Below are 13,055 nucleotides of genomic sequence, written 5' to 3'. Positions count from 1 at the left end.
TCTAATCACATTAGTAGTGTTAGGAATATTTGTGTGCATGTTGTTTAGATGCCTGCTTTGTTGTATTACTGTAAATAATGAAAGTATCTGATGCAAAAGAATTTGCATGGGAAAAGAAAAGGGGGGATTGATTAAGGAGGTATTGGGGAGGCATTGGGGAGGCAAGGACAATCCCCAGACATGGACTGTATATCTCGAAACAAGACACTGAAACTCATGATAAGGAAGCGGCAGACGGACAGAGAAACAAACGTAAGGACTATAAATCTCAAAACTGGACATTGGAATTCATTATAAAGATACAACAAACGGAAGAATTGGCAACAACCAGCTCTCGCAATTAAGAAACATGCCAATTCAGCAGATCCCTGACCAAAGGTGAAAAGTACACTGTGAGGAAGACTCGGGGTCTTCCTCCCAGAGACCCCTGCCCACGTCCCAAAGACCCCTGCCCACAATTCTTGGAAGGCTCTACGCAGGCGCAAGGTGCCAAAAGGCTAATTAGCATGAGAAGCGAGGGAAGGCGGGGATAGGTAATGCATATGTATAGGTGCTTGTAGAATATTGATAGATTGATTGTATAAATTCAAGACTGCTTTTTGCTTTGGGTATGCACGATAGGTGGAGAGATCCCCCGTGCATCCAGCGCTGCAATAAAGAATATACCACTTAAAGGAATTTCGGCTTCGATCTTTGAATCAAACAAACGGAAGAATTGGCAACAACCAGCTCTCGCAATTAAGAAACATGCCAATTCAGCAGATTCTTGACCAAAGGTGAAAAGTACACTGTGAGGAAGACTCGGGGTCTTCCTCCCAGAGACCCCTGCCCACGTCCCAAAGACCCCTGCCCACAATTCTTGGAAGGCTCTGCGCAGGCGCAAGGTGCCAAAAGGCTAATTAGCATGAGAAGCGAGGGAAGGCGGGGATAGGTAATGCATATGTATAGGTGCTTGTAGAATATTGATAGATTGATTGTATAAATTCAAGACTGCTTTCTGCTTTGGGTATGCACGATAGGTGGAGAGATCCCCCATGCATCCAGCGCTGCAATAAAGAATATACCACTTAAAGGAATTTCGGCTTCGATCTTTGAATCACCACGGTGCCCAAGTGAGGTGAGCAGGGCAGAACTGGGGACAGAAGCCAGGCTCAACCAACAGCCCAGGTCAGCAGGCAGGTCTGGGCCCAAAACATCAATCTTTAGGCCCACACCAGGCCCCACGATGGCCAAGGCTGGGAAGTCAGCCTGCGGGCAGGAGCCATGAGCGTGGCCACGGCTAGAAACCAGCTCCTCTACAAAATACACCCGTCGAGTTCTGGAAGCCCCAAAGCGAGCTTAAACGGGACCCACAGGCGGGGACTGGGGTGGGTGGAAGCCCCGCGTGAGGCTGCGGAGGCCATCGAGGCCTGCGGCCCCTCAGCGCCCTCGGCCATCGTGGAAAGGCCAGAGACCAAGGAGGTTCCTCGAATCTGCAAAACGGAGATGTTGTTCCCATCTTCCAGACAAGCATGAAGGTGGATGCAGGAACTAAAGACACGTGCTGAATTGGGACGGGATCGGTGAATTCTGGAGGAGATACCGGGGGTGCCTGATGGCGGCCTTCTCCTCAAGGGGGGCTATGGGAAGGCTGGAGAGGGACTCTGTCAGGGAGAGTAGTGGTAGGACAAGGAATAAGGGTTTTAAACCAAAACAGGGCAGATTTAGATTAGATTTGAGGGAGAAATAATTTCTTATGAGGGTGCTGAGGCACTGGGGTGTCGCCCAGAGGAGCCCAAGGCCAAGTTGGATGGGGCTGGGGGCAGCCTGGCCTAGGGGAAGGTGTCCCTGCCCTTGGCAGGGGGGCTCTAGAATCATAAAATCATGGTTTGGGTTATGAGAGACCTCGAATATCATCCAATTCCAACAATTAGATGATCTAATTAGATGAAGGAAGGGAACTCCTAACTGCCTGCTGTGACACAATGTGCACAAGGGGGACGGAAAAGGAGCGATGCTTTTTGGAAGGGGAGGCTGCCGGCTGGAAATACCCACTGGGGACGTAGCACACCTTGACCTCTTTCCTGGAAAACATTCTGGAGAAATTTGTGTTTTCCTGATGGCTTTGCGGAGAGCTGCTTTGACGTCCTTGTTCCTCAGGGTGTAAATCATTGGCCTGAGCAGGGGGGTGAGGATGGTGTAAGTGACCGAGATCAGCGTGTCCTGGCCCGACCAGGAGCTGGAGCCCGGCCTCAGGTAGATGAGGGAGGCGCAGGCGTAGTGCACGAGCACCACGGCCAGGTGGGCGCTGCAGGTGGAGAAGGCTTTGTGCCTCCCCGCGGCCGAGGGGATGCGCAGGACGTCGGCGAGGATGAAGAGGTACGAAGCCAGGAGCAGCGTCAGCGGGACCATCAGGGCGAAGACGCCCAGCGCCACGATAACGGCCTCGCCGGCGTCGCTCTGCCTGAAGGCCACGCGGAGGACGGGGGAGATGTCGCAGAAGAAGTGCTCGAGCTGCCGGCTGGCCTGGAACAGCGAGCAGAACACCAGGGGGGTGACCAGCTGGGCCACCAGCAGCCCGCTGAGCGCCGACGCGGCCACCAGCTGCGCGCAGAGCCGCCGGGTCATGATGCTGCTGTAGGCCAGCGGGCGGCAGACGGCGACGCAGCGGTCGTAGCCCATGGCCGCCAGGAGGAAGGAGTGGGAGCAGCCCAGCAGGAGGAAGAAGTACATCTGGACGGCGCAGCCCAAGAAGGAAATGGCTTTTCTCTCCGCCACCAAGTCCACCAGCATCTTGGGGACGATCACGAGGGTGTAGCAGGTCTCGGAAAAGGACAGGACGCAGAGGAAGAAGTACATGGGTGTGTGAAGGCTCCGCTCCACCCTTATGACGGTCATGATAGCCGTGTTCATGCTCAGTGTGAGCAGGTAGAGAAGCAAAAACACCCCGAAGAGCAGCTTCTGCAGCTCCGCCAGGCTGGAGAACCCCACGAAGATGAAGTCGGTGGCCATCGTTTGGTTTTCACTGCCCATGGAAGCTTTCCCCAAGCAGCGAGGCCAAAGAGGGACGCAGGAGCTTCAAGGGGGGGTTGTCTGCTGCCGTGCCAAGGAGAATTTGCCCCAGCGCCCCTCAGCAGACCACTTCCCGGTCTCTGTGCCCCCACCACGGGCTCTGTTCCTGACATTAGCAGGGTGCACGTGTGGGCTCGGGGCTGGTGAGCGCTGCGGGCAGCCCTCGGCCTCGCTGCAGCTCCCGGTGCTCCCCAAGCAACTCAAGGACCCCCGGCTCCCCTCACCAAGCCGCAGTGGCTGTCAGGGTGGGTGCACGGCCACCGGGGCTCACCCGGGGCATGGCAGCCCCCGCGGGGAAGTCCCGTTGCTCATCTTGTAGCAGGGAAAGCGGTATCTGCAAGGGCAGGTGCTGCAAGGGCAGGCGAGTCACGGGCTGGAAGATGGGGCAGGGGACGGAAGATGTCGTGGGGGAACTCCTGGAATTGGGGAAAGTGGCTCCTAGGGGCTGCAGGAGGGGGGAAGCGGTGCTGCAGAGCCTCCTGCTCGTTCAAGGGGCACGTGGGCTGTGAGAGGGCGCAGAGCTGTGGCTGACGAGGTGCTGGAGCTGCTGGGGAAGCAGAGCAGGCAAAGCAGGGCTTTGAGCAGCGCAGCCACCTCCGGCTGCAGTCCTGGACCCAGAACGGGGATTATTCCACCGAGGGGAAGTGGGGGAGGGTCTTGGCTCCCCTGCAGGACCAAGGGACATGGTGGCCTGGGGTGGCGTGGCTGGGCTGTCCCCTTCCACCCCTGATGGGCGTCAAGCAGAGGGGTTGGGTGGAACAAGGCTCGGACTTCGGGGTCCTGCCACGGGACCTCTCCCTCCCCTCCAGTCCCCACAATGAAGGTGCAGAAAAGAAATCCGGGGGGCTGGAGCGGGGAAAAGAGCCCTGAAACCACACCTGCACTGGCCCGAGGGATGCTCAGGAGTGGAGAGGGCTTGGGGAGCTTTGGCACGCTCGTGGCTGCGGGCTTCTACGTGAGCCCCAGCCCTCCCATCCCCATGGGCAGGGGACTGCAGCAATTAGCTCCAGAGGTGCACATTAACCCACCCAAGGGCGGTGATGTCCGCACCCCTTGCTAGTTGGTTGCAGTGGGCATAATTAAGAGCCAGCCTCCCTTAGGCAGACCCAAAATACCATTGGCAGCTCTCAGTAATGGCCACGTGCTGAAACCCAGGTTGGAGGATTTTGTATTATTATTATCTTATTTTTATTAAATTTTATTTTTATTATTTTTGCATTGCTTTTGCATTATTTTATTATTGCATTACTTTATTATTGCATTACTTTATTATTGCATTATTTTGTCTTTTTGAAAGCAATATGCACCCTTAATGAAAGATGAAGAAAGGTCAATGTTGTCAGAGCCAGTGCTGACCCTTGGGTGTACTTTCTGAGCAATGGCAAAGGAGCAGAATCTCCCACCTACGAGCTGATCAGCGAACCCACCCCGCGCCCCTAAGATTATGCTCCCCAGACAATTAGTTTCATTTCCAACTACGTGAAAGCATGAAAGCACTAGCTGGTGCAATGGCAGCGACCATAGAGGTCACTGCCACACCCTGTCCTTTGCAGCAAGGACTTGCAGAGTTTAGCAGAATTGTACTTGGTATCAAGAAGCACGCTACATCATTTGTTCCAAAAGCTCAAACCACATTTTTTATCTGGGGCCATCACCGGATTTGCCACCGGGCTTGGAATTTTGCTGATCCTCAGGGTTGCTCTTCTTCTCGGAGCCACTTGTGGACTTCTTGTCCTGGTCCTGTGAAAATAGTCGGGTTTTCAGCAAGCCCAAAGCCTTCCTGCATGGTGTCTGCAGTGCAAGGGAGCCAAGAAGCAATGGGAGGGAGCCAGGCGGGCCCCCATCACCATTCCTGCCTGCCAGCCACAGCTCTGGGTACATCCTCTCTGCCATGGTACCTTTGATTGATGGTCGTTTTTATTCTCTTTCTCCTCCCTCTTCTTTCTCTGACGAGGCTTTCCATCTCTGAATGACTCATGCTCCTCCATATCGCTGAGTAACTTCAACAACGTCTCTAGGTGTTTGATCTTCCTCTGAACCAGCCTCTTCCTCTCAGCCACCCTCTCCTGCTCAGCTCTCTCGTACTGGGCTTTCAGATCTATTGAGAGAGAAGCAAAGATGTCTCAAAGGCAGGAGATGAGCCCCAGGCCCCCAAGGAGTACTGTCCCTCCGTGCCGTGCCAGTCCCTCTCCAGGCAGTGGCATTTCTCCAGCCCCAAAATTACTTTCTATCTGCTCGCTACACAGCTCTCTTACTTTGTTTCTGCATGGCTTCTAAAGAAAGACATCATGATCTCATAAATTAAACCAGAGAGAGAAACATTTGAAAAAAGCCTTCAACATTGTTTCCAAAAGCTCAAACCACAATTTTTATCTGGGGCCATCACCGGATTTGCCACCGGGCTTGGAATTTTGCTGATCCTCAGGGTTGCTCTTCTTCTCGGAGCCACTTGTGGACTTCTTGTCCTGGTCCTGTGAAAATAGTCGGGTTTTCAGCAAGCCCAAAGCCTTCCTGCATGGTGTCTGCAGTGCAAGGGAGCCAAGAAGCAATGGGAGGGAGCCAGGCGGGCCCCCATCACCATTCCTGCCTGCCAGCCACAGCTCTGGGTACATCCTCTCTGCCATGGTACCTTTGATTGATGGTCGTTTTTATTCTCTTTCTCCTCCCGCTTCTTTCTCCGACGAGCCTTCATATCTCTGAGTAACTTCAACAACATCTTTTTTTCGACCTCCGTCTCATCCAGCCTCTTCCTCTCAGCCTCCCTCTCCTGCTCAGCTCTCTCGTACTGGGCTTTCAGATCTGTTGAGAGAGAAGCAAAGATGTCTCAAAGGCAGGAGATGAGCCCCAGGCCCCCAAGGAGTACTGTCCCTCCATGCCGTGCCAGTCCCTCTCCAGGCAGTGGCATTTCTCCAGCCCCAAAATTACTTTCTATCTGCTCTTCCTTCTCGGTCAGCTCATGGTCGACTTTGAGGATGGTTCTGGCCATAGACTCTCTCTTCTGGAGGAAATCCTGCAGCGCAGCATCTGCCTGCAGGGACATGGGGAGGGCAGGAGTCAAGGGGTGAAGCAGCAGCTCCAGGCGAGTGTTTTTTGGGAGGGGGCGGTGGGACGTGGAGCCTCTGCCCTCGCCTTGGAGCTGTTCGTGTTCCTACCTTCACCCCCTTGCCAGGCAGTTTCCTGTATTGCTCCACCAGTGCCTGCTGATCTCTTTGGAAGAGCTGGTAGCCCCCCAACATGAAGTAGACCCCGTCATTGATCCGTCTGTCCAAGTCCTGGAAGAGCTCCTGGAGGGCGGCCGTGCACTTCTCGTGGGATACCCGCTCGTTCCGCATCCAGAAATGTTCCTTAAGTGCCTCTAACTGGACCTGTGCAGAAGGACACAGAGGGAAGGCTTCAGCCCAGGTTGAGTGGCCTCCACCTCTCTCAACCAGGCAAAAAAAAATGCCTGTTGAGCACTGGAACGGGCTTCCCAGGGAGGCTGTGGAGTTTTCTTCCCCATGGAGATATTCGAGATTTATCTGGATGCCTACCTGGGCAACCTGCCCTAGGGAACCTGCTTTGCTTCTCGAGGTCCCTTCCAAGCCCTACAGTTCCGTGTGTGAGAATAAAGCCAGGCTGGCAGGGAAATGGGGCTCTGCAGCCTGTGGGGTGATCAGCGGGGAGGTGAAGCCCCCATGGGCTGCAGACAGGGAAGCTAACTCCCGTCACAACAGCCAGAACCCCCGTGAGATAAACCTTTCCTGCGTATTACTGTCAGACTTGGTGTCTTATAAAACCAGCCATTAGTAAAGAACCCAAAGCCCAAAAGTGTTTTTATGAATATATTTTATAAAAAATCTTTGTATAAATCTACTAATGGCAAGAGGCAGGCCGAGGAGAATCTCCATTCGTTACTGGAAGCAGGGGGCAATGTGACTGCTGAGGTTCTTAACGCCTCCTTTACTAGCCAGACCTCTTATCCTCGGGGTATTCAGCCTCCCGACCTGGAAGTCTGGGGCGGGGGCAGAAGAACCCCCCCACCCCAAGTTCAGGCTGGGGACCTGCTGCTCCGCCTGGCCAAGTCCATGGGGCCAGATGGGATCCACCCGAGGGTGCTGAGGGAGCTGGCGGTGGGATTGCTGGGCTGCTTTCCATCATCTATCAGCCGTCATGGTCATCTGGGGAGGGCCCTGGAGACTTGCTAACGGGACACCCGTCTATAAAGAGGGTCGTAAGGAGGACCCGGGGACCTACAGGCCTGTCAGCCTGACCTCGGTGCCAGGGAAGGGGACGGAGCAGGTCTTGATGTGTGACCATGCAGCTGGTGACCGGTCACCAGTGGTGTTCCCCAGGGGTCGGTGTTGGGCCCATCCTCGTTAATATCTCCATGGAAGGCTTGGATGAGGGAACTGAGTGAGTTTGCAGGTGACACCAAGCTGGGGGAAGTGTCGATCTGCTGGAGGATAGGAAGGCCCTGCAGGGGGACCTGGGCAGGTTGGATCGATGGGCAGAGGCCAAGGGATGAGGTTCAACAAGGCCAAGTGCCAGGTCCTGCACTTGGGGCACAACAACCCCATGCAAGGCTACGGGTTTGGGGGCAGAGACACTACAGGTTTGGGGGCAGAGTGGCTGCAAAGCTCTGCAGAGGAAAAGGATTGGGGGTGTTGGTGGATGCTCGCCTGAAAATGAGCCAGCAGTGTGCCCAGGGGGCCAAGAAGGCCAACGGCATCCTGGCTTGCCTCAGGGATAGTGCGGCCAGCAGGACCAGGGAGGTGATCGTCCCCTGCTCCTGCACCCCAAGTGCTGGGTTCAGTTTTGGGCCCCTCACTACCAGAAGGACATCAAGAAATGTTGGACGTGGTGCTTGGGGACGTGGTTCAGTGGGTGACATCGGTGGTAGGGGGACGGTTGGACCAGATGACCCTGGAGGTCTTCTCCTACCCTAATGTTTCTATGATTAGAGGGCACGGCACTGGCCTGGCCAGCAGGGACCACACTGCTCCCCCCAGGCTAGGGGTGACGGTGTCCCCGGGGGGGGATCACCTACCGTGAGCTCTGCCTGGAACCGCTCCCTGCTCTCCTTGAAGGCCCGTGCCGTGAAGAGCCGCTTCGCCTCCTCCTCACACCGCGCGTGCAGCTCCAGCAGCTCCTGGGTGGTCTCCGTGGGCAGCCCCTGCTCCATCTGACGCCGGTACAAGGCCACGGCCTCCTTCAGCACCGCCGAGTTTTCGATCTCTGCCAGCGCCAGCACCGCGCTCTCCAGGCACGGCACAGCCCCTCTCTGGATGGCCTCCACGTAGCTCACCACCAGGGTCCCCAGCCCTGCCAGGGAGGGGTGACGGATCTGCAGCCCGACCAAAACGACCGGGGTCCTGCCCTAACCCCACTGCCAGGGGCCCCTCACGGCCCCGACCTCCTTTTTCTAGCTCTTTCCCAGCCACACGCGACAGCTAGGAGCTCCAAACCCAGAGGTAAGTGCCACAGCTGGCACAAAAACGCATCTGTGCCCCCCCCCAGCAGCCTTTTGCTCTACATCTGAGCCTTGTCCCGACACAGTCCCAAGAGCTTGGACCCTCGGGACACCGGTACTCACTGCTCCCCGTTATCTCGTGGCCACCAGGGATGGTCTTAGGGGGACAATTCTGCCCGATGTAGCTGCAGAAGCGCTCCTCCTGCTGCTGGAATTCAGGGTCGAGCATGTTGTCCGGGAGCTCCTCCAAGCGGGGCAGGTCCTTCTTCCTGGCTGGCTGGTCGAAAACAAAGCACTTGCGCTCCGGGAAGAGCTGGTGGATGCATTCCCGCAGCCGGTTGTAGCTCTTGACCTCCTGGCTGCTCCCTGTGGGGCAACAAGGGGTCAGAAAAAGCCCCCAGGGCTCAGCCTCGCGGTGCCTTCCACCGCAGCCGTGTCTGGGGCTGTACACGTATGCATCCAGCGGCACGGCACCGCTCCCCTACCATCCTTCAACTTCAACGCATTCTCCAGGTATTCGTCCTCGGAGATTTCCTTCCCGTCCACCTCCAGCTGCAGCGTGAAATCCCGGACAGCCCAGATGAAGGTTGGGAAGAACAGGGCTTGTCTGTCCGAACCCGGCTGCTCTTCTCCTGCCTGCTCAGCTCCTGCCTCCTTGGGTGCTGTTTTCACCTGGACACACTCTGACAGCTTCAGCACATAGCTGGGGAGCCGGCTAAGGAAGTGGGGACCTCAGCTCTGAACACAGGGGCACCCCCGGCCCATAAACACTTGGCACTTTCTGGGCACTGGTGGAGCCTTTTGGGGGACAGAGGCCAGCCCGGTGCCACCAGGAAGAGGGAGAAAAGCCCCGGGGATACCGAGCAGGTCCCTGGGCACCACTGGGAGGTTTCCTCTCCCCACACAAGGAACTGGGGTATGGGATCCCCGTGGGCCCCAGGCAGGGAGCAGGGGGCACCCCGTGTGCGCCCACAAAGGATACTGCAGGTTGTCCATGGCCTGCTGGTCAATGGTGCCCTTGCTGTTGTAGATCAGGGTGCTGGAGAGCAGCACGGCCAGCACGAAGATCCACGTGTCGTTCTCGGTGTCGCCCTGGAACAACGACCCCAGGTTCTCACCTTATCCAGCAGCCCCATGCAAGACCCCTTCAGGCACGAGCCCGAATGCCCGGACCCTGAGTGCTGCCAGCCAGCATCCCATGGCAAAACCATCCCCTGGGGAGACCCCACAGCATCTCCAGGGCTTCCCACATCTCTTTATCCTCAGCTCTTTCACTCTCAGGCTCCCACAACATGTTCCCCGAGCTCCCCAGTCCTGCTCGGATGCCATTTGCCAGGGAAGCAGAAGAATTTGGCAGCTCGTTCACCCCGCCAGCCCTCTCCTCACTCCCCGGGCTTTCTGCCCCATGGCTTCAGCTCCGGTTCCAGCAGAGGCTCCTTCCTGGAAGGGACTAAACCCAGAAAGCCCAGGCGCGAGGGAAGTCCCCGCTTCTCCCCCACCTTCTCAGTGTCTCCCAGCCCCTCGGTGTCCAGCAGCACCAGCGCGTATCCAGGTTTGCAGGGGTGAGGCACGCACCATATCCAGATTCCTTTGGTGTGCGCCCGCACGCTGGAGCCCAGGGAGAAACCTGGGGGTGCAAAGAGCCTCAGCAGCGTGAAATACCGAGCAGGAGAAGCCGAGCACCTCGGCCAGGCCAGGGGATGTGCACATCTCATCCCCTTCCCTTACCTCTCCTCTGCCCAGCCAGCCTGTTCAGGAGGTAGGACTTGCCGCTGCGGTACGGCCCGGCGATGGCCACCACCACCATGGGCTGCGTGATCTCTGACAGCAGCTGCAGGGCCCCCGGCTGCACCACGAGCCCCTTCCCCTTCTTGTTCTTGATTAGGCAGACGGGCTCTGGCATCCGGATTTCAGATGCCATTGCTCACAGCTGCGCAGCCTGCTGGGGAGACGGGCTGCTTAGCAAGGCGGGGGCACCCCGCCCCAGGGACATCGTCACCCGACTTCATTTCCCCAAGCCAAGCAGAAAGGATGCCCTAGCTTCCTCCCTGCGTACCTCCTCTTTTTACCCCCTCCAGGCTGAAGCTTCGGGGATCTCATGAAGATCTGCACCGTGCCCGATCCCCCCACAGGGTCCGAGCCTGGGGCAGGTACTAGGGGGTTGCACACAGGCTCCCAGCCCCCCCGTTCCCTTTGCTCCATCCCGGAGCAAAGACGGAGCCAACCTCCGCGCCTCTCTGTCCTCCCCCCGGCAGGGAGCTCTTCGGCTCGCTGGGGTCCGTGGGATCCCTTTCCTGTGCCCCCTGCCCATAGCTGCCTGCGTGGGGCTGGGGATGAGGGATGGGGACGGGACTCACCTTCACCTTCCCGGGGCTGCAGCAGCTCTGAAACACCCTGGGCACTGCCTTATGTCCCCTGCCTTGGTCCAACCCTTCTCTTCCTGTTCTCGGAAATGACGGGGAGGAAAAATAGAAAGCGGAAGACAGTGACTGTGTGAGATATGTTCACCTGATTCGTGTCAGTATGGAAAAATGCTAGGGCCGCATGGTATGATGAATGTGACCTTCTGTCTTACATACCCTTGTATAAGCACAAGTCTAAGAAAAACAGAGTGGTTAATGTATATAATTCTTGTGTCTTGCAAAGGAATGTTTTGGCAATTCGTGTCAATAGAGAGCTTGAAGGGAAATGTATTTGTAGGCTTTTCCTTGAAGTCTCTGATATCTGGGGGGGTTTCAGAATAACTGCTAACTATTATGACTATTGCATGGGACACTATGCAAGTCTCTGCTATCTGGCCAGGAGATGAAGGAGACGGGGAGAGCTGAAGAACAACTAGAAGACAAAGCTTGCAGGGGATGTTGCACAAGTCTCTGACATACAGCCAAGTTGGACAAAGGAGGAGGACAAGAGGGAGGAAGACTATGAGCCTTCAGCACGAGAGACCCCCAGAGGGACCCCTGGAGACTGATACGCATGCTCCAGTAGGAGGGTTTGGATTCCAGAAACTAATTATAATAACCCTGGTTTTTTTAGAAGTAGTAATGACTATGTATCAGCCTAGGAGCATAAAAATCAGCTGCTTGATGTAACTGGTGTGCGTCTTGGTGGAGCAGAGACTCCTGGCACACCCAGTGCTGTTTGCTTACCTCTATTCCTTTAATAAATTGTAAACTTTGATTATAGTCCTATTTTGAAGACTGAGCCATTTATTACAACCAGATGTCAGGAACACCGTCCTCTGCCTTACCCTTTGGCTGGGATAGGGTGACTTCTCTTACTGCTGGCTGCGACTGCACTGCGTTGGGATGTAGGATGCGAATACTCTTGGCAACTGGGGTGGTTTAAGCCGGAATCACCCAAGTATCTCACTTAGGTGATAAAAAACGGAGGTAAAAGCTTGTGGCTTAACCCAGAGTCACGCTTAGGTGCTAAAAAAGCAAAGCTAAAAACTTGTGGGTTGAGATAAAGACCATTTAATAGGACAGAAAACGAAGGGATAATAACAATGACGTCCCATGGCGTGGGATATCCCTTTGGCCAGGTTGGCTCTGCCGTGTCTCCTCACAGCTTCTTGTGTACCCGCAGCCTCCTGGCTGCTCGGGCAGCACGAGAGGCTGAAAAGTCTCTCTGAAAAGGCTTAAGGACTTAGGAGAGCTTTGGGCATCGCTTCGAGGTGCAGAGGGGCACCGGGAGGTGCGGTGTGCCCCGGTCTTTCCTCTGCCAGGAGTCAGAAGATGCTGGTGCATTCCCTCACTGGTTTCTCGGGTGTGCCCAATGCTTTCTTCTTCCTTTCATGCTCTGCCTTTTCCCACATCTCCTCCAGCCAGTCCTGGCCATGGTGAGCGCCCTCCTTTCTCTTGATGGCCTCTGGAGGCCTGGGAGCCCCCAGACACAAGAAGGTTGATAATAAATAAATAAAAGGAATAATAAAACGATGCTGCAAGTAGATGGAGCTGTTTTGCAAGGCAGAGCCGCTGCAAGGGACTTTCCAGAGCGACACTGCAGCGGTACTTGGAGGAGCAGAAATGTCTCCTCATCGTGAGCTTTGATTTGACAGCAGAGTAAAATCTGCTAGATTTTATGGAAGAACAGGTTTTCCACAAGATTCCCACTTGGCCCCATTTTGCCACGGTATTACGGGTGTTGTCACGAACGAGGGAGGCAGCTGCCATTTTCCCAGGAGGAGCTGGTAAATGCAGTGCTCCACTGGGGTTTGGCAAGTTGTTTCGCTTCGTTGCTTGTTTTTGGTTTAGTTTAGTTTTGGTTTTTCTTTCCATTTCATCAGCCCCTAGGTGAAAGCCATACACTTGTTCTGGCCAGAATCCTCAAACACTTCAAAAATAAATTAAAAAAACCCTTGTGTTTCCTTGAGATCTGAAGGAAGGAAACATCACTGAGCAGTGCAGAAGGCACCCAGTGACTGCAGATAGTCTCAGGACATCCAGCCCTATATTTGTTGTTGTTGTTTTGTTGTTGTTTTGTATTGTTTTGTTTTTAACAAAGCAATGTCTAGGAGAGGCTTCCCCCTTACCATATGACTGGCAGTGCCTAG

General features: G+C 55.4%; 2 protein-coding genes across 2 annotated transcripts; both read right to left on the bottom strand.

Annotated features, from left to right (window-relative positions):
• Nucleotides 1–1,811: 1,811 nt before the first annotated feature.
• LOC311220523 (olfactory receptor 10K1-like) lies at nt 1,812–2,973 on the bottom strand (the record flags this gene model as incomplete). Its single annotated transcript, XM_084304086.1, has 2 exons — nt 2,035–2,973; nt 1,812–1,847 (listed from the first exon to the last, which is right to left on the bottom strand). Exons 1-2 carry the CDS (start codon nt 2,890–2,892, stop codon nt 1,812–1,814), a joined length of 894 nt encoding a protein of 297 aa, XP_084160212.1. The 5' UTR covers nt 2,893–2,973.
• Nucleotides 2,974–4,343: 1,370 nt separating this feature from the next.
• Nucleotides 4,344–10,935, bottom strand: LOC311220504 (guanylate-binding protein 1-like). The gene is made up of 13 exons (XM_084304065.1): nt 10,858–10,935; nt 10,229–10,439; nt 10,000–10,127; nt 9,483–9,592; nt 8,986–9,203; nt 8,624–8,866; nt 8,078–8,352; nt 6,204–6,416; nt 5,977–6,079; nt 5,681–5,850; nt 5,438–5,522; nt 4,950–5,149; nt 4,344–4,791 (listed from the first exon to the last, which is right to left on the bottom strand). Exons 2-13 carry the CDS (start codon nt 10,419–10,421, stop codon nt 4,690–4,692), a joined length of 2,040 nt encoding a protein of 679 aa, XP_084160191.1. The 5' UTR covers nt 10,422–10,439; nt 10,858–10,935; the 3' UTR covers nt 4,344–4,689.
• Nucleotides 10,936–13,055: the final 2,120 nt, after the last annotated feature.

This window comes from Netta rufina, assembly GCF_964035555.1.
Source record: "Netta rufina genome assembly, chromosome: 32".
Taxonomy (NCBI): Eukaryota; Metazoa; Chordata; class Aves; order Anseriformes; family Anatidae; genus Netta; species Netta rufina.
The sequence above is the reverse complement of the archived record's forward strand: the minus strand, read 5'-3'. Positions and strand labels throughout refer to the sequence as shown.